This window comes from Mytilus galloprovincialis, chromosome 2, assembly GCF_965363235.1.
Source record: "Mytilus galloprovincialis chromosome 2, xbMytGall1.hap1.1, whole genome shotgun sequence".
NCBI lineage: Eukaryota > Metazoa > Mollusca > Bivalvia > Mytilida > Mytilidae > Mytilus > Mytilus galloprovincialis.
Window position 1 is genome coordinate 28,189,475 of NC_134839.1, and position 21,743 is coordinate 28,211,217.

The window sequence follows — 21,743 nt, forward strand, 5'->3', positions numbered from 1 at the left end:
ACCAAGAAAGGCACCTTTATCACATAAAATTATATCACTGTTCGTATTATAACGAGAAAACCAAGAAAGGCACATTTATCACATAAAATTATATCACAGTTCGTATTATAACGAGAAAAAAATATCAGCAGAATATATATTATAGATAAAAATCGACCGAAATTAATAAATCACTCCCTGTGAATAATAGAAAAATCGATGATATCAACTAAGATGAAAGGGAAACTAAAAAAAACAAAAACTTTATCAGATCAGATATTTAAATGGAATACATGAAATATCAGTGATGTCAGAGACATATGATATTATATTGTATTATATGTCTCTGGTAATGTTAAGTATGTTGATACTATTGAAATTTAATAAAATAAGATAAAATAAAAATAGCAAGTTCTTTGTTTTGCACGAAGATTAAGATTCTTTTTATATCTAGTATTAGTCATTATTTTTTTTTCATAGAAGAGGGTCAAGATTTTAATATTTTCTATTCAATTCATTTTAACAAGACTAATATATTTGTTTATTTATCCATACTATGTCAATCATTTTTCTATGTTAGGATTTTGACTGGGCTATTTTTAAAATTTCGTGAATTTAGGTGAAAAGTTGAAATTTTGACTTCTTATCATTTATACAAAAGATAGGCTACAGGTCAAGTTTTTTGCTATTTTCGTTTAATATATATGTTTGTTTTTTTATATCATATTATTTCCCATTTAATTGACTTTCAGAATCATGTTCTTGATTTTGACTGTGCTTTTTATGTTTTTATAAATTTTAGTTCACAGTGGAAAATTTTACTATATCATTTATATACAAGGGTGATTTCCGGTCAACATATTACCCTTTTTACGTAATGTATTCATATTTTTCTTTATACCATATTATTTGTCATTGAATTGTCTTTCAAAATCATGTTCTTAATGTTGACCGGGGTCTTCATTTTTGTGTGAATTAAAGTTCAAAGTTGAAAATTTGACTTCATCATTTATATATATATATATATATATACAAGGGTGACTTCCGGTCATCTTTTTATCCTTTTTACGTAATGTATTTTCTTTTTCTTTATATCATATTATTTGTCATTAAATTGTCTTTCAGAATCAGTTTACAGATTTTGACCGGGTTATATGCTTTTTCTTGAATTTAAGTTTTAATGTTCAAAAATGTGTTGCCAGAGTCACACTAAGAAAGACTTCCGGTCAACTTTTCGGTAAAAAAGCTTATTCAAATACACATTTTTTAAAAATTTTATCTTAAAGACTATGATATTAGCTTTCAAAATCAGTTTTATTTATTAATTTAGCTTTAGCGGTTCCAGAGATATTAGTTATAATACACCCATTTTTCACTTCCGCGTTTTAGACCTTCCCATCATTTATTTAAAAAAAAAAAAACACCCCACATATTGATATTTTTCAAGGATTTCAATTCCAATCTCATTTCTTTTAGAATAAAAAAAAGTGTTTTTTATCGGCTATATTATTTATATATTTCTTTTTTTTATCCTGCGTTCTCTGGCACGATCCCAGATTCATTGCACATTCTTTAGGTTCCACCCATAGCGCCACCTACAATAGCAGACGACAGAAATGAACGCGGGTTAAACGAATGTGGAAAAGAAATGAATAAGTGGAAAGCCCGTCAAAATTAGAAAGCGACAGATAGTGACTGAAAAATTATAGTCATGTCTGTTAAAGATCTCGGCCTGAACGATGTTCGCATAGAATTCCAAGCGGAATATGCTTTAAAGTCTTTAAACATCAAGCCTGACAAAATTTCCAAATTGTTCAGTTTGGAAGAAACAAAACAATTGTTCATAGATTTCTTTGACAAAGCAGACAACAGAATATTAGTCATTGCCCAGCCTTCTGGTGCACTAAATGCGCTGGTTGAATTTCCCGGAAAACCAAGAGGAAAGGCTTGCTATTTTGTGAAGAAAAACAAGGAAAGCCTTGGAAAAGATGCAAACCTGAGAAATAACCTTTTGTATGGAGATATATCATATTCTCCTTTAGAACAGTTATCAGCCTTTGTAGATGAGGTATCTCTTCCATGTATATCTTATGCCACTTGGCCTATAGTCCGGATTTCTCTGACGTCCAAAATCTGTTTCAGTGTCTGGCAAAACAACCGTTGGAAGTTTGACCTGACAGAGCAATCTCAAATCTGGGTCCTTTTGCCCTAAAATGCGTTAACGGTTCTTGTCCACTTTCACTTTCACGCCCTAATGTTTGCATCATACATGTTTGCACCCAGTCTGTTCCCTCCAGACATGTTTGCACCCTTTTGACTAAACTGGTCCGCCGTTCCATCTATAGCTTTGCACCGAAGGAACGGGTTGGTGCCATTGTCACATTGGCATTAATTGGACGAGTTTTACAAATTCAACGATTCGCTAATAAAATTGACCAATTATAGTGATAGGAAATTGACCTCAAATGTTAATACTGTGATGCCGCAAAATAAATAAGTATCTGTTAATTAACCCCATGGTAGTAGCGCAGATAAATGACCAACGAGCGTGTTAACATGTTCTTGACAAACTGAGCCGGTATCTTTTATTCCCTTAAGAACTCAGTAGGGTTATAAATGTGCTAATTTCTTGTTTTATTTCCTATCAGTATAACACATAATTAACATAGCACATGATGTACTAGTCTCGTCGAATTATCAAATCCCGTGGTCAGGATTCTGACCACGGGATTTAGGCCATACCTGTTGTCAGTGTAGCGATAAGTGAACACAACAGGGGTCCAGTTTACCTTTTGACTGATTGGTTTCCTGTTTAATTAATAGTTTTGTAATCGATTTTAGTGAAATGTATGTATCACTGTAAATAGTTTTCTTTTTTATTATTTCAAAATATAGCGAGATTCTGATGTTTTTCTTGTGGCAAAATTGTACTGAATAAATCATAAAACTACGTTTTGATTAGTGTATTGCTATATTTTAAAATTCAATACATTTAAAAAAAAAAAAGGTCTAATAATTCAACAGGAATTTGAGTAAAAATTGGTTGTGAACCTTTCTAGGGGGCAAACATTTGAGGTGTGAAAGTATATTGGGCGTGAACGGACCTAAAACTAGCAATCTTGGGATTACACATAGCCATGTAAAAAGGTTTTTTTTTTGTAATTATAAACCAATTTCTTTTTATGTATAACTCACTATAAGCAGAAACACTTTTATATAATAATAGTATCATGGTTTTTGAATTTATTACTTTGCCAACTCATACTCAACCAAGTTAGATTAGTGGCAAATCATATTTCAACCAACATGACTCTGATATGTAATATGATGCAATCATAATTGTTTTGAATTCAAATCAAAGATAATTTGATGCTTCTAAATTCTAATCACATGAATCATTAGCCAATAGATTTTTTTTATGATATGAAATTGTATGAATTGATTTATTTTATATGCTTATTAGATAATAAGGATGACTGATCCAAGGTTTATTGACTTAAATTGATATTAGGTTCAGCTAGCATACCATTTCCTAAGGGCTTCTGTAGTTATTTTGTAAAAAGAAAATTGAATATCCAGTGAACTACTGTACAGCCGGTTATTTTAGTGTGGTGTAAATTTTTGCTTGTTTTCGTGGATGTAACAAATTTGCCCAAATTAATTCTGCCAACTTAAAAGTGCACATGCAAAGGTATAGAGGTACATTATATATGTACTGCCAAAATATCCTGTATACCTTATTCAATGAAAACCCCAAAATTTTACACAAGCGAAAATAACCTGCTATGTGGTATCTAGCGACTATGCAAACATGAATTTGTGGTTCAATTAGACAGCAACCCAAGTACAAAAATAATTTAAAGACAATATGCATCATGTGACAGTTCAAAACTTAAACATGTGAAATGGCTTTTTCCATTGATAAACCAAAAGAAAATGCATACCAATCACTAAAACCATGTTTTAGGGTGGGGAAGACATACATTGTAGCCTAAATGGTTTACAGCCCTAATGCGTTTAATACCATATTAGTTATTGATTGATAAGAGATTACATTTTTGGGGATTCAGTTAATAGATTACATTTTTGGGGATTCAGTTATCTAAATTTGTTGAAAATATTTAAACAAATGTTTAATATTGCAGGTGTTGTTTCCATTGTTATCAAATGAAAGGAATCATGAATCATGGCCCAAAGTGGTATCAGACGATGTTGTACGACATGTTCATACTTTAAAAACAGATGTGTATGTTATAACTGGTCAGACCAAAGGCAAAACATTGTTACCTTTACCTGTTGGTGCTGAAAAGATTGAAGAGGCTGATGACCAAAAGTAAGTTTGTAGCTTTACATGTACATACTTTCACAGTCTCCTGCCAAGGATGCATATTTGTGTGTTTTGTATCTGTTTGCAATGTTTATTAAGGTATGTTATTTTGAAGCATTTCTTTTTAGGTTTTCAACATCACAGACACATCAGCATAACATTTCTAGTTAATGGAGGCAAGTCTTGGAAGTGATCATTTGTCATGTTTCTACATATAAATTCAGGCTTTTGTTTGTCTGACTTATAAATTAGTAAAACTAAAAGGACAATATTCACAGTGTATTAGGAAAGCAAACAACATGTCCAAGACATCACATATTTGTTTGGGTTTTCCAATTTGAACAAACCTTCCAGCCGAAATCATTCAATAACGAAATTGGTGAGCAATTACTATGCCGTTCTGAGAAATAAAATCTAAAATACTAGTATTCTTTCTACTTCTCAAAACAGGTTTCATCGCTGATGCTTAGAAAAGTTTCAGGTGTCCAAATGATAATCAAAGACAAACTAATTTGCAATTTTACATTAATGATTGGTCTCAGCGGATATAGCTTGCATTTCTAACACAAATAAGTATAATTAAAAAATGAATTGCATTTTACCAAAATTGAAAAAAAAACTAGATCCAATGAATTAACCAATAGTTCAAACTCAAAAGGTTAAGCAGTTTACCATTTTGATAATAATAAAGGAAAAATTTGCGATTTTTAACTAAGGGTTTAAATATGTTCATTATGACATAATATATATATTCACAAAGTTTCATCGCTATATGTGCAGTAATAAAGGATAGATTCAATAATTAATGAAAATATATTAACAACTTCCTGTAGGTCTTGACGTTTTCTCCTGGTTTTTGCATGCTGGGATTTAAAATACAATGTACAATCATTAAAAGTCTTGGTTTTTAATCATATTTTAATGTAGTTGTAAGTGCGCCGATTACTAATGCTATATATCTAATAACCATCCGATAATAAAAAAATAAAACACACAGACGTGCAGTTGTACACATTCATGAGATTATTTTTCTATATTTCCTGTATCTATTTCGATTTATTTTTGTAGACAGTACAAGAAATTTTTATTATTATTATTTTGCTTTGATATATGTAATATAATATATCATACTGATAAAGTCAATGAATTAAACTTTAAACTGTTAAGATATTGTAAGAGAATATATAGGTGAACACTTATTGACCTTTTACTATCTACGCTATTACTAGGTTTATGCAATGTGTGTATTATTCTTTGACAATACTTGTGAAGGTTAAATGTGATTTGCAGATTGGTAATTAGCTTTGCCTCTAGGGCACACCGTGCCAGGTGTGACTGTCTATTAGGATCAGTGGATTATAAGACAGGAGGTCGCGTTTAATACACAGATTTAAGATACATTTTCAAGGTGTTGACAAAATTAATACAATTGAATCGTCGTGGAATTGTTTAATTATATTTGGTCTTATTATTTTATTCAAATTCAAAGAAGTTACTAAACTACAAAAGTAATTTAATTGTCTTAAATAGGCAAAACTTAAATTTAGGCATTTGAAAGCCATGAGCAAATGAAAGATCTTTATTACATTTTTACTTTTATCTGATATCATTTGGATTATGGAAGGAGCTATATTATGAAAATACATTGATTTATTACCAATACACTCGCAATCAAAGGTTGTTCATTTTGCTGTTCCAGTTAACTTTTACTCACATATTTTTTTATTTTGATGTGAACGTGCTTGCTTTTTTATGACAGTTTTTAACCGGATTTTTGTGACAAAAATGTCGGTTATTGATTTGGGGATGTACGGCGGGCGGTCGGCCAGGCGGGCGGCAATCAAATGTTGTCCATGTATTAACTCATGAACCGTTCAACCAAAGCTTTTAAAATTTTAATATGTTGTTACTGACAACTAAATGAAGGTCAAGTTCAATAATGGTGATTTTAACTTTTACCGTTCAGGAGTTATGGTTCTTGAAAGATTGAAAAATGGAGTTTCCAGTCGGTCTGTGCATTTACGCATGAACTGTTCTACCAAAGCTTCCCAAATTTTAATATGTTGTTACGGATGACAAAATGGAGGTCAAGTTCAATAATGACGATTTTGACTTTTACCGTTCAGGAGTCATGGTTCTTGAAAGATTGAAAAATGGAGTTTCCAGTCGTGTCCGTGCATTTATGCATGAACCATTCAACCAAAGCTTTTGAAATTTTTATATGTTGTTACTGATGACAAATTAGAGGTCAAGTTTAATAATGACGATTTTGACTTTTACCGTTCAGGAATAATGGTTCTTGTGATATTGCCAGGACACAAATAAATGTTAATAAATCCGGTTTGCTGTCATTGTGACAGCCTCTTGTTTACAGTTCTTTTATCTCGTTAGAAGAAAGCAAACTTGCACAGTATATTCTGCATTTGTATATAGTCGGAAGTTTACTAGTTGATATTCTTATTTCACATGTAAAATAAATGAACAATTATTAAAAAAAATGGCATTCATTTTGAAACATACCTTCTACAGTGAAAATGAAGTCACATATGTGAGAATATAAACAGGATGAGTTACTTATAAGAAATAACGGGACCAAAAATTATATATAAAAACGGAAGAATAGGTGCTGAAATATAAATAAAAGTAAAATTGAAATTAGATAACATTGGGATAATCTATACATATTCTTACAACCACTCTTAAATTTTGTAAAATTTTGTACACAGGCTGTATATCACATACAAGTTTATATTGGTATGGTATATTTTATAAATTTTACCTGTCATACCTGGTTTACTCCCAATCACGCATGTGATTCATTGACCTTGTTCATTGTGTAATAAATTAAACAAGCCTGCCAGGAGGTTGACCGTTAGAATACCCGAATATGTCACATTTACAATACCCCATTAATTACCGGTATTAAGCCAGGCTGATTACCAGAAGACAAGTTTTTGAACGTGTGTCAAGTTAGGTAAAAACCCAAAATAAGCAAAAAATATACATTAGAAAAAAGCATTTAAAAAAACTTTTACATAAGAAATAAATCTCAGTTTATAATATGTATCTCTGGACTTTTTTCACTTTATTGAGATTACTATAACATTATTATAGCTTAATTCCTATATAATACTTGATACTGTATCTCGGTGCCAAAAATGTAAATTTAATGACGAGCTAAAACCATTAATGATTATGTACGATCTTATGTCATTTACAGCTTTTTAACTTGACCTCAGTATTGTACCAAGGATTTGTATTGTCTTACTATACAAATCCTTAATTGTACTTTGAATATTTAAGGCCTAAAATAAAATATTGTTTGTTTCCCCAATCCCGACTGACCCAGAAAAATCGCCGCGACTGGAATAATTTTATTGCCGATTTTGTGTAGAATTTTTTTTTTTTATCGAAATTCATGTGGTGGTGCGGTGCTCCTATGAAATGGAAAAGTAAAAAACATTAGACATAAGAAGGAGACGCTGTTCTTCAAAGCGCCTTTGTAATCGCCATTGTTGAAAACGCCTTGATGACGCGACTTGACTTTCTTCTTCCACGTGGTCTTGGGTCTTTACGATATTCAGAACAATATTCTCTAGATTGTTCTTACATTTACATAGACACCGTCCTGTCAGTTTTTGTTTCCGTTTATTCGACTGGAAACTTTAAGAAAGTCTTGGTAACAAATGTGTTGCGCAGATTTTCGAAGAAGGAAATATTTGAAGACATATGTGGACGTGATAGCAGATTTAAAATTGACTGAGGCGGAGGAGGATGCTCTTGACAAAAAACACATCCGTGTATCCAAAAAAAGTGGTTCTACAGAAATATTTTAGTCAACACTACGGTGATGACATAAAACTGGCACTAGACTTTAATAAAGACTTTTTATGCCCCACCTACGATAGTAGAGGGGCATTATGTTTTCTGGTCTGTGCGTCCGTTCGTCCGTCTGTTCGTTCGTCCGTTCGTCCGTTCGTCCGTCTGTCCCGCTTCAGGTTAAAGTTTTTGGTCAAGGTAGTTTTTGATGAAGTTGAAGTCCAATCAACTTGCAACTTAGTATACATGTGCCCTATGATATGATCTTTCTAATTTAAATGCCAAATTATAGTTTTGACCCCAATTTTACGGTTCACTGAACATAGAAAATGATAGTGCAAATTTCAGGTTAAAGTTTTTGGTCAAGGTAGTTTTTGATGAAGTTGAAGTCCAATCAACTTGCAACTTGGTATACATGTTCCCTTTGATAAGATCATTCTAATTTTAATGCCAAATTAGAGAATTTATTCCAATTTCACGGTCCACTAAACATAGAAAATGATAGTGCGAGTGGGGCATCCGTGTACTGTGGACACATTCTTGTTGTTTATGTAATTTATACATGTTTCTTGTTTCTCGTTTTTTAGCTCACCTGGCCCAAAGGGCCAAGTGAGCTTTTCCCATCACTTGGCGTCCGTCGTCCGTCGTCCGTCGTCGTCGTCCGTCGTCGTTAACTTTTACAAAAATCTTCTCCTCTGAAACTACTGGGCCAAATTAATCCAAACTTGACCACAATCATCATTGGGGTATCTAGTTTAAAAAATGTGTGGCGTGACCCGGCCAACCAACCAAGATGGCCGCCATGGCTAAAAATAGAACATAGGGGTAAAATGCAGTTTTTGGCTTATAACTCAAAAACCAAAGCATTTAGAGCAAATCTGACATGGGGTAAAATTGTTTATCAGGTCAAGATCTTTCTGCCCTCAAATTTTCAGATGAATCCGACAAACCGTTGTTGGGTTGCTGCCCCTGAATTGGGAATTTTAGGGAATTTTTGCTGTTTTTGGTTATTATCTTGAATATTATTATAGATAGAGATAAACTGTAAACAGCAATAATGTTCAGCAAAGTTAGATATACAAATAAGTCAACATGACCAAAATGGTCAGTTGACCCCTTTAGGAGTTATTGACCTTTATAGTCAATTTTTGACCATTTTTCGTAAATCTTAGAAATCTTTTACAAAAATCTTCTTCTCTGAAACTACTGGGCCAAATTAATCCAAACTTGGCCACAATCATCTTTGGGGTATCTAGTTTAAAAAATGTGTGGCGTGACCCGGCAACCAACCAAGATGGCCACCATGGCTAAAAATAGAACATGGGGGTAAAATGCAGTTTTTGGCTTATAACTCAAAAACCAAAGCATTTAGAGCAAATGTGACAGGGTTAAAAGTGTTTATCAGGTCAAGATCTATCTGTCCTGAAATTTTCAGATGAATCGGACAACCTGTTGTTGGGTTGCTGCCCCTGAATTGGTATTTTTAAGGAAATTTTACTGTTTTTGGTTATTATCTTGAATATTATTATACATAGAGATAAACTGTAAACAGCAATAATGTTCAGCAAAGTAAGATTTACAAATACGTCAACATGAACGAAATGGTCAGTTGACCCCTTTAGGAGTTATTGCCCTTTATAGTCAAATTTTAACCATTTTTCGTAAATTTTAGTAATCTTTTACAAAAATCTTCTCCTCTGAAACTACTGGGCTAAATTAATACAAACTTGGCCACAATCATCATTTTTTGTTATTGTCTTGAATATTATTATAGATAGTGATAAACTGTAAACAGCAATAATGTTCAGCAAAACAAGATTTACAAATAAGTTTTTCATAACCAAAATAGTCAATTGACCCCTTAAGGAGTTATTGCCCTTTATAAATAATTTTTAGCATTTTTCATAAATTTTTAGAAAATATTTTCCTCTGTAATTACTGGGCCAAGTTCATTATAGATAGAGATAATGTTAACAAGAATGTTCAGTAAAGTAAATTCTATAAACACATCACCATCACCAAAACACAATTATGTCATGAATTTATCTGTGTCCATTGTTTAATATGCACATAGACCAAGGTGAGCGACACAGGCTCTTGAGAGCCTCTAGTTTTTATATAGATAAGACCGTTGTTTTTCCCCTTTGAATGGTTTTACACTTGTAATTTTGGGGCCCTTTCTATGAGCCTTTATAGCTTGTTTGGTGTGAGCCAAGTCTCCGTGTTGAAGGCCGTACCTTACCCTATAATTGTTTACCTTTATAAATTTTTATTTGGATGGAGAGTTGTCTCATTGGCACTCATACCACATCTTCCTATACCTATTTAAGTGTTTGAAATTTTTCATTGACATTAATATTGATGGGACCTCTACAGAAAAAGAAGGATCCTCCTCAAATGTTGTCAATACCTTTGACAAAATGATGGGAGACAGTCAAGCTGTCAACAAACTTTCTAAGCAAAAAGAAGAAGCTATTTACAAGTTAACAGGTATGCATTATAAATGACTGTTCCAACATCTATTTCTTGCAAGCAAAGGTAGACTTTTTTAGGATAAGGAGAGTCTACCCACCTTTGTTTGCATTCTTTTTCTTCATGCAAATTTTCAAACCCTCTATCAATTTCTTAATGATTTCCTTATGCCCTGACTAATTTGACCTGAGACCTCATTTAAATTAATCATTTGGTCCCAAATAAAAGCAGATCACTCCACACTAGTCTTGTAAAAGCAGACAGCCCATGCATACTTCTCTAAGAAGAAGGCTGCCACAATGGTAACTGTTTGAGAATCCAGAGTATTGACAGACTGCTAACCAAGTATGACTTCTGTTGTGGATCTGTTCTCACACCTGAAGGTTTGCTTTTATGGTATTCCCGAAAAGATTTTCTTATCATTTTTAATATATAACAATATTAATGTATAATAACATGGTCTTGCATAGCATGATTTTGTGACCCAACATTGAATGAAATTTCCACATTTAACCAGTCGCGGATCCAGAAATTTTCGTAAGTGGGGGCCCACTGACTGCCCAAGAGGGGCCCACTTCCCTGATTCCCTATATAAGCAACCCAATTCTTTCCCCAGAAGGGGGCCCTACCCCTAAATTCTCCTCTGTTAACATACTCTCAGTTGATTATATTTTATATGCATGTTTCATTAAGTAATTCAGTGTTTGATATGGTTTCAATGTTCAAATCCTTCTTTCAGTGGAAAATTGCATACTTCAATGAACGGCATAACTTCATTCTACTAGTACACTCTCTGACGTTGAACTTGGACAGATTTCTGACATATTATACTGCTTAATATAATAAACAAACGGCTCAGTATTTTAGACATTTTATTTATTAAAGATCTCTGTTGTCCTTTATTTCAGGTGATGCTGTTGAAGGTGTGGTGAATATGCACCTTCAGATAGACTGTGATACACATGTGGAATTTCCGTATTATGACTACCGTGGCACAGCCCGATATATGTGCATTCTGTGCAGCTGTGGGGGCAACAGAGACTGTGTCATTATTGGAAAATTATCACCCAAAAGAAACCGAATTTAATAAACTATTTCAAATTATACATAGAGTTTTATTTAATAAATCTGACATGAGGAAACTGATAGCTTAATATACCCTAGAATTTAAAGTACTGCCCTAAAATGATGGTTTGTAATTTCCTATTTACAAGAACCAAAAAAAACAAATTTACCAAAAAAATAAAATAATTTACCTACCTACCTACCCACACCTGACTTGATAGGGTCGGGTTTGGGGAAACAAACAATTATTTATTTTTGGCCTAACCTCTTAAAAAATTATGATGTGTTGTAAAGTATTTTTTAAATATTCTGATCAATCTTAGTGAAGCATTACTTGATTTGATGATCTTGGAAACTATGTAGACTTCTTTGGCTTCCATTACTTGGTCTGGAAGAAAATCCATCAGCTTGACAAGTCATATTAACACCGATTAACGGACATGTCATGCCTTGTACTAGGACTTTGTGGTAAATAGATATCCGTGGTGATTAGTTTTCAAGATGGCGTCTTGCCCAGAATTTAGAATCAATTTTTAAATCTAATAGCTCACTTATCTAGAGGAATAAAGCTTTAATGTTTTGAGAATATGCTTATTTATTGAGGATGAACATAATATCAAATTTTTATTTTTTTGCGAATTTTTCCTTTAATAATACCAAATTTTACAGAACATGAATGAAATATTTCATTTCCTTTTGTTTTATTAAACAGAATTGAGTCTGATAGATTACTGATTCACTCTATTGAATCCATGGTCATTGATTGGACACACCAGATAAGAGATGTTTTAAAGAGAGATTCAGCTCAACCTCTCCTGGAAGGTCTTAATCCAACACCATTTGTTGAGATAGAGTTCTGGAAAACTAAGGCAACAAACTTAGAATGTATTTATGATCAGGTTAGACTTAGTTGTTTTGAATATTCTGATATTGCCTGGGGTTTCTTTTGTTCTTTCAGAGATTTATTACTTTGACAAAAGTACCTAGAATTTTATAAAACTATGCCAGAAGCTTTTTGTGATTAAGAAATATTGTCCGATGCAAAATTTGGAAACTATTGTTTGTCATTTTTCCATATTTTATCAATAAGAAACTTTGTTGATTTTGCAGATAACATTTAGATACAATCTGGGATTCAATTTTTGAAATGTGAGACTCTTAAAAACCAGACTTCTTTTATTTTATAAAGTAATACACTGTCTTGTAGCCATTCCATCCCATATTCTTGATAAAACAGACAGTAGAACAAGACAAAACCATACTCAGACATACAGACACATCCAAACTTCCAAGGAAACATACAAATGGGCAACCTCCTGCCAACGATTATTCAATTGAACTTACTACCACAAACTGTAATTGAAACCACCACTGTTGACAACTTTAGAGATCAGCTAACACCAGCTGTTCTCTCTAGCTTCAAATAAACAAATTCAAACCCAAAACATGTCATGATGTGTACACATAAAATGCATATTTTTAAATCACAACTTGAAATGAAATTCTGTTGCACCTTACTGAGTCAAAAACAATAGTCGTTTGTAATAATGAGTTTGAAAGATGATCTATTGGATATGTTGGTATTTAAAAAAAATCAATCCAATACCAGTATAAAGACATGATTCAGATTCTAAAATCCAAATATGTTCATGTAAGATTTAAACTGACTAAACATACATTAAATTCTTATGGATGTTACATTTTTAGCTGAAAGAACCAAAAGTTAGAAAGATGGCAGAGCTCTTAGAAAAGATAAAAAGCAGTTATTATCCAGTATTTAAAGATATATTTAGGGATGTAATTGCAGGTAAGGATATAAAAAATTTCTCAAGCTTGTATAAGGATCTACCAGTAGTTGTTGTTTAAAAGAAAAAATCTTTCACTTGTCCTTTGCTTTTTAAAACTTGAACTGGAATTTTAAGATGAAATAATATCACATTATGATCTGGTCTATAAACGCAAAATATAATAAAGCTTTCCAATACTGTTTTGGTGTGTTTGGAGGGTGTTTTACAGATTGGCTCTCGTGGTCTGTTGACTTCATCGCCTCGGCATATTTTAACTGTGTTTTACATATTCTTGTATGTCAAAGAGACCTCAAAAGCATCAGTCTCCGACTTATTAATTTCTTGTTTACTTTGTTTTTCATTGTTTTCAATTGCATTATTATACTCACGTTGTTTGGGTTGAGACAAAAGAGTTTTGTTTTTGGGATACGATTGCTTTTAAGCAATCTGTAGACTTATACCATTGACTCACTGGCCATGCCCTCACGTCAACCATTTTATTCTAAACATCAAGGAACATCTCAGATTCTTGAGATTGTCTTACTTTAAATGGTATAAAAACCAAAGAATTGAATTTAAACAACTGTCCTTTAATGTTCTTCTCATAATCTTCATGTTTCGATATTTCCCTTGACTTGTATGCGTGCTTTTAACAACACTGAAAATCAGAATTAAGCAGGATTTATATTTAGTGTTTTTATAGATTTAAAAACACGTCAGAGGGAATTCCCCAGTTTTGATACCATGCGAGAGTTCTCTGAATTCCCATCGATAAATCTATTTCTGTCATATATAAGAACTGAAGTGGATTTTTCTTATATGTTACCGTTATGAAACTGATATTTGATATTGTACTTCCATGAAGAAATGGAGGTTGTTTAATTAACATTTAATATACGTCCTTACTACAAATCACAAGTCTAGGGTTTGTTTAGGTAAGTATGCGCATGCCTATAGTTTTCTTGACCTGAAGGGGTATCAGATTGAATGGTTGCTCTGGATTTCCCACTCCATTGATTAATTTAAAACTCACGAGATATTTTCTATTTCTGTCTGCTATTGAGGGTTATTGTTGTTGCATAATTTTAAATCATATGCATCATTTAAATTAAAATAAATGTAGTCCACAACGTAAAGGTGTAACTAGAACACCCCTTCAGCCAAAATGGAGTCTTTCATGTTATTGCTTGGAGTTGTCTCCCTTCCGTAAGTAACTTTCATCAAAAGACTATACGTCGAGAAAAATTAACTTGTTCTGTAGATAGACATCGTATTATATTAAAACCGATCACAATTTAAACAGAGGAATGTGTACGGAAAGGAGTCATGCCCACTGACCCAAAGGAAATTAAATATTTTAAGAGTTAGGAATGAGGTTCCACCTAGAATTCACGTAGGAAAATAGACCTGATAAGGTACAAAGTGAAATACCTTCTCTCACTCTCAGTGACTGCTGTGGAAAGTAAACTTGGAATTGATAGTACAAAAATAAAACACAATAAGTACATTGTTCATACACTTATATCAAGGGTTGGCTATTTTTAAAGTTGAATAACTATTCAGATTACGTAAATCACATTTTACGAGCTTTTTACACATGCAGTTGAATTGTTTTTGAAAATACTAATACATGTATCAATGAAAACAGTGGCAATCATATCCCTCAGAGCAATCTGCTCTTTGATTTCTTCCATGATCATTAATTTCCAACGTCGGTACGACTGATTAAAAAGCCAGAATATTATTAAACAAAATTTCATCACCATTGAAACATTGTCATTCAGTGTACAATGCCCATTGATTGTTGTTATCCAGGTGTTCTTCATTGGTTTAGGTGTTTACAACAGGGAACACAGGATTTTGCAAACATGATGTAAATTTCTTACTCCTCGATTTGAAAAAAAATAATTCAAGTTACAATTAAAGTTCAATCCGAGATATATTCGGCATGTCTTTTAGTTTATTTCACATGTTTATAGTGTTTTAATAATCACTACTGTACGATTGTAAGTTCACATTTTAACACCTGGCTAATTGATAATTCTGAAAAGCCATATTGTATTAACAAATATGTTTTGATTGCATATTTATCATTTGAAATTAATTAGACAAACCGGTTTTTGTCGAGCCTGCAACTTTTGTTGCAGAAAGCTCGACATAGGGATAGTGATCCGGCGGCGGTGTTCGCTAACTTCTTAAAAGCTTTATATTTTAGAAGGTGGAAGACCTGGATGCTTCATACTTTGTATATAGATGCCTCATGTTACGAAGTTTCCGTCAGTCACATGTCCAATGTCCTTGACCTCATTTTCATGGTTCAGTGACCACTTGAAAAAAAAGTTCAGATTTTTTGTAATGTTGAATTCTCTCTTATGATAAGTAATAGGATAACTATATTTGATATGTGCGTACCTTGCAAGGTCCTCATGTCTGTCAGACAGTTTTCACTTGACCTCGACCTCATTTCATGGATCAGTGAACAAGGTTAAGTTTTGGTGGTCAAGTCCGTATCTCAGATACTATAAGCAATAGGGCTTGTATATTCGGTGTATGGAAGGACTGTAAGGTGTACATGTCCAACTGGCAGGTGTCATCTGACCTTGACCTCATTTTCATGGTTCAGTGGTTATAGTTAAATTTTTGTGTTTTGGTCTGTTTTTTTCATACTATATGCAATAGGTCTACTGTATTTGTTGTATTGAATGATTGTAAGGTGTACATGTCTAGCGGGCAGATGTCATGTGACCTTGACCTCATTTTCATGGTTCAGTGGTTTTAGTTAAATTTTTGTGTTTTGGTCTGTTTTTTTCATACTATATGCAATAGGTCTACTATATTTGTTGTATGGAATGATTGTAAGGTGTACATGTCTAGCGGGCAGATGTCATGTGACCTTGACCTCATTTTCATGGTTCAGTGGTCAAAGTTAAGTTTTTGAGTTTTGGTCTATTTATCTAATACTATATGCCATAGGTCAACTATATTTGGTGTATGGAAATATTTTATGATCTTTATGTCAGTAGAGCAGGTTTCTTTTGACCATGACCTCATTTTCACGGTTCATTGCACAGTGTTAATTTTTTGTGTTTTGGTCTATTTATAAGTAATAGGTCAACTATATATATTGTATAGAAGCATTGTTAGCTGTACATGTCTGCCTGGCATGGTTCATCTGACCTTGACCTCATTTTCATGGTTCATTGGTCTTTGTTTAGTTATCTTGGTTAATGTTAAGTTTATGAGACAGTTGTAATAAAGCTTTATACTTAGGGCTATCAACATAATATCAATGATTAGTAAAGAAGGCGAGACATTTCAGCGTGTGCACTCTTGTGACAGGTAATAATTGATTTGATTAAAGGTATTGGGACTGCGTAATAAGACCAGAATTCGGAATACACAGGGCTGGTTTACAAAGGGTATTTTAACAAAGACTTTGAAGGGAAAAAAAATGGGACTTTAATTTTCATTTGGAATGGACAGGAAACTGGTTTATTCAGGGTCCAGTTTACTCAGGTTTGACTGTATTACAACAGAAACACCATGCTCTGTAAAATGTGCTCTGAAACTACAAGAGCCATAATAATTTCAAATCTTTTAATAGCTTTGTCATCTCCATGATCTCTCAAGCTCAATGTAAATATAACATTCATTTTTAAATCCAAATGCCTTTATAATTTAATGTCATTTCATCAATTAAAAAATGACCGCATATATGACATATATATATATGACATATTGTGTTTGCTTTAGACATTTCATTCAAATTTTTTGGTGCCCATTTTTTTTCAGCATACCAATGTGCATGCAACTGCTTGTTGTTGTACAGGGAGCTATGCACCTGAGACTTTATATTTTAAACACAAGAAATTTTTGGCTAAAATTACTGAAGTTGTGTAGGTTGTCTCTTAATGTCTTACAAAAGCTAGTTTTAAGTAACAAATATTGATATGAGACTAAAAAAAATGTCTAAGTGTAGCTTAAAAATGGCTGGATGACAACACTGACAATGCTTTGATTTCTTTTTCCTTTCAGCTTTGGAAGAAGCTAGAGACATCAACATGTACCTTAGACCAATAAGACATCAGTTTGAAGATTTTGAACAGGCAGAATTTGATGAATGTGAGCCCTACTTGGCACCATTAATGCATACTGTCTGTCTCATATGGACACATTCACAATACTACAACACTCCAGCGAGGATTATTGTCTTATTACAAGAAATGTGTAATATGATCATAAACCAGGTATTGTTATGATTGTATTCATACTATCATGGCTTCGATTGTGCAGTCTGCGACGTTAAGCGGTAGCCTGAAGCCCGTGTCTAGTTTAAATAAGCTTGGACTAGTTAACGTACACTGCCGATAGTTCGACCGGTCTAGTGCATATCTGTGTGCACTTTTTTAATCGTTACCGTAAGTTATATTAACGCAGAATGTCACCCAACGCCATCGATATTAATAAACTGATACTCTCTTCCTTGCGAAAATTCCGTAAACCAGTTTTGACGGTCTCCCTAATAACCGATTGTTCAAAATAAAAAAAAATCGCGAAAACGGTCAGTACCACGTGTTTTGAAAATGTCAAATTTTGTTAATTATTGATTGATTTATGCTGAATAGACTAAATAAAATATAATCATAACAGAAAATAAAAAAACATTGAACATTTTTGCGTCGGAAGATATTAATTCGTAACTGCCCGCTTGACATCGTGTGTATTTTAGACGATTGGTTATTAGGACGACTTCAGTGACTGGTTACCGTTAATTTTATGAAGAAGTGGAACCAGTTTTGTTTTCACTTCGAAAGTACACATAATTTTGGTCACAAACATCGTTTAATATACATGGCTTCACTGTCGGAAAGTGCGAGACCATGAAAGGCACCAAAAAGGCCGTCTCGCAAGTCCGACCAAGTTACGGAGGCTAAAAAAAATATGAGGATAAACGGGTCCGGGAATTTAAAACTCATTGGACGGACGGTCGTACCTGACCCTGGCTCAAGTAGGAGAATCTAGTTATGTTTTGTAGCTACTGTAAGGAGCAGGGAAAAGGAGTCAAATTTGTATCTGTATTTGTATTTGAACAGGAGTTGTTCAGCAAATTGAAAAATAATATGAAAAAATATGAAGAATAAAATTTTAACTTATTGATTTTCTTCTTTTCTTGGTCTGCATCAGAAAAGATGATCTCTTTAACTTCCAAAGTCAAATTTGAATGAGAAATTTAATTAATTTCTACAAAATGTGATGGCAAGGGGCTTATATCTACATGTATATATTTATTTTACATGTATGTCTTAAATTCAAAGAAAAAAGTCTTAAACAGTTTTGTCAACAGTTTTGAGAAGGTTTTTTTTTAAGGAAAGTAGAATTTTTTATATTACATGGAGAAAAAACTCTATATTTTTGAAAAGTTATATACACTTCCAGATACAAAAATGTAACCTCAGAATGCAGGATTTTACATCTAATATTCCAAAATTTTCAAGGGGGGCATGCCCCCAAACCCCCCTAGCTGGTTCTGATCACTTCGTGATCCTCACCAGTGACACAGATTTTATTCGGTCCAGTACATATAAATTCGGGCTAGTAATTTTTTTTTAACTAGCCCATAGGGCTAGTGCTTCAAATAGTTTTTGGCACAGACTGATTGTGTTGCTTGTTTACTGAGTCAAATACATATTGTTGAAGCATCTGTTATTCACAGATTTGATTTGAGATGTAATCTTAACTTAAACAAATGTGCATTGATGATAATATAATTTACATGTATTTTGAATTTTGTGCATCACCCTTTTCCAAATATTTTTATGCCCACCTACGATAGTAGAGGGGCATTATATTTTCTGGTCTGTGCCTCCGTCCGGTTATAGTTTTTGGTCGAGGTAGTTTTTCATGAAGCTGAAGTCCAATCAACTTGAAACTTAATACACATGTTCCCCATGATATGATCTTTCTAATTTTAATGCCAAATTATAGTTTTGACCCCAATTTCATGGTCCACTGAACATAGAAAATGATAGTGCAAAGTTCAGGTTAAAGTTTTTGGTCAAGGTAGTTTTTGATGAAGTTAAAGTTTCATCAACTTGAAACTTAGTACACATGTTCCCTATGATATGATCTTTATAATTTTAATTCCAAATTAAAGTTTTGACCCCAATTTCACGGTCCACTGAACATAGAAAATGATAGTGGGAGTGGGGCATCCGTGTACTATGGACACATTCTTGTTTTCAATTTAAAACAAAACACCCATTAATCAGTGTAGACAAACCAAGAAAGATTTTTTTAATGGACAAAATCTGCTTTGTAAGGACACATTTTTTTAGACAATAACTATAAGACAATGTACTTGCATATTTCAGGCAAGGAATTATTTAGATCCAGCAGAAATATTTAAAGGAGAACTGGAAGAAAGTATTGAAAAAATAAAGAAAACTGTACACATACTCCACTCATACAGAGAAGCTTATGAAGATCACAGAGATAAAATGAAGACCTACTTTAGTGGAAATATGGAAGTCAGAGAATGGGAGTTTGCTCCCAAATTGGTTTTTGCAAGATATGACAAGTTTACAGAGAGGGCTGTGACTATAGTGGTAATAATTTAATCTGGACAAAAATAAAAAGGCCAAGACACTTTTTTTTTAATCTAAAACTTGAAGGTCTATAGTATTAAAGTGTTTAAAAAAGACATTGATGTCATTTGTTTCTTTGCCTGGTAAAGGAGCATCTATTATTTATTACATATGTTTTTTCTACACAAACTGAAACTTACTTTTAACATTAAATCAAAAGTGTTAGGAAATCTTGTCAGCTTTTTACAAAATCAGCTTTCATAACAATGACAAAATTGAGAAAGGAAATGGTGAATATGTCAAAGCGGCGACACCTGTTTATAGGAGGTAATGTTTACTATTGGATTTCTTTTAGATATGCTGTTCTTCATCTTAAGGTCATTTACAAACTATTTTAAAGAATGTTCAAAGATTTGTGACTATCATAATTCTCCTGCATAGAGAAAATAATGTTTATCTTCTTTAAGGAATTAATGGAAACCGCTGTAGAATTCCTGAAGCTTGAAAAGGTTGAAATTGGTAACATAAAGGGGAGACAGCTTAGTCAGTATGTTGTTACTATATATGAAGAATTTAATGATGTTTTTAAAGTCTTTGCAGAGAGAAGTTATGATCCTATGGATCCAAATAACACAGTGAGTTGTAGTAACAATTATTGCACTTTTCAATTCTTAATTTAGTTTAAGGTTAAAGATTGCATTTCTAATTTTGCTGTATATTTCAGTAATATGATATAAATTTAAGAAGATGTGGTATAATTGCCAGTGAGATAATCTCCACACAAGTAACCAATTAATGACATAGAAATTTACAATCATGGGTCACTGTGTGGTCTTCAACAATGAGCATAACCTATACCACATGTACATGGTCATTCAGCTAAGAAAAGTAACAGAATTCACATATGTGAAACAATTCTAACAAGAAAAATAATTGTCTGAATTTTGTATAAAATATTGAACAAAAAAAAAATATGATCGACCATGCAAGGGCTGTATAGCCAGTCAAGGTCGTTAAAAACTTCCATCATCAAATATGATGTACAGCAACAAATGACAAGTACTGAAATACAGGCTCTTGATTTGGGATCAGCATGGTGGGGCCAAACCCTCCCCCTTTTCATAAGTTCAAAACCAAATTAATGTTAAGATCTCTTTTGATAAAAGAACTCTATAGAAGATTCTTGTTTGTCTAAGGGTTGTTGATTACAATTTTCATGGTAAAAGTATACAACTTTCTTCTTGGCTCAAAATTTAAAAGCAAGCTACATGAAAAGCTTGTAGCAAAGTTTCAAAAATTAACTTCAAAGCCAAGAAAACACAGGATTAATCTTTAGACTTGCAAATCGATCATCAGATCAAAACAAACATGAAGTCTATGTCTCCGTTGAACTGCATGTACACCACTTCTTATTATAACGTTCTGTAATCCATTTAATTGAATTTAAATTCCTTCTATATGTGTGTATACATGTATATTTACTTATTTTTACAGGAAGATGACAAGGTAATGTTCAACATTTTAGGGATGGAGAATACGTAAGATATTTAAGCAACTGTCGGAAGTTGTAATGCATTATTTTTAATACTTTACTACTTTATGTTTAACTGGAAATCAAGCTAACAAAAAAACATTTAGAGATATGGACCATAATTTGCTATTGGGCTCCGTTTCCTATAACTATAGAAAAGTGATAAAATGTGAATTACT

General features: G+C 32.8%; 1 protein-coding gene across 1 annotated transcript in view; it reads left to right on the forward strand.

Annotated features, from left to right (window-relative positions):
• Positions 1-1,590: 1,590 nt before the first annotated feature.
• LOC143063304 (dynein beta chain, ciliary-like) overlaps positions 1,591-21,743 on the forward strand; it is a 99,420-nt gene continuing 79,267 nt past the window's right edge. Inside the window, exons 1-7 of the mRNA XM_076235364.1 lie at positions 1,591-2,047; positions 4,125-4,312; positions 12,375-12,561; positions 13,370-13,469; positions 17,485-17,696; positions 19,821-20,054; positions 20,501-20,668. Coding sequence (XP_076091479.1) covers positions 1,691-2,047; positions 4,125-4,312; positions 12,375-12,561; positions 13,370-13,469; positions 17,485-17,696; positions 19,821-20,054; positions 20,501-20,668 — 1,446 coding nt within the window. The 5' untranslated portion in view covers positions 1,591-1,690. The remainder of the gene's footprint in view (positions 2,048-4,124; positions 4,313-12,374; positions 12,562-13,369; positions 13,470-17,484; positions 17,697-19,820; positions 20,055-20,500; positions 20,669-21,743) is intronic.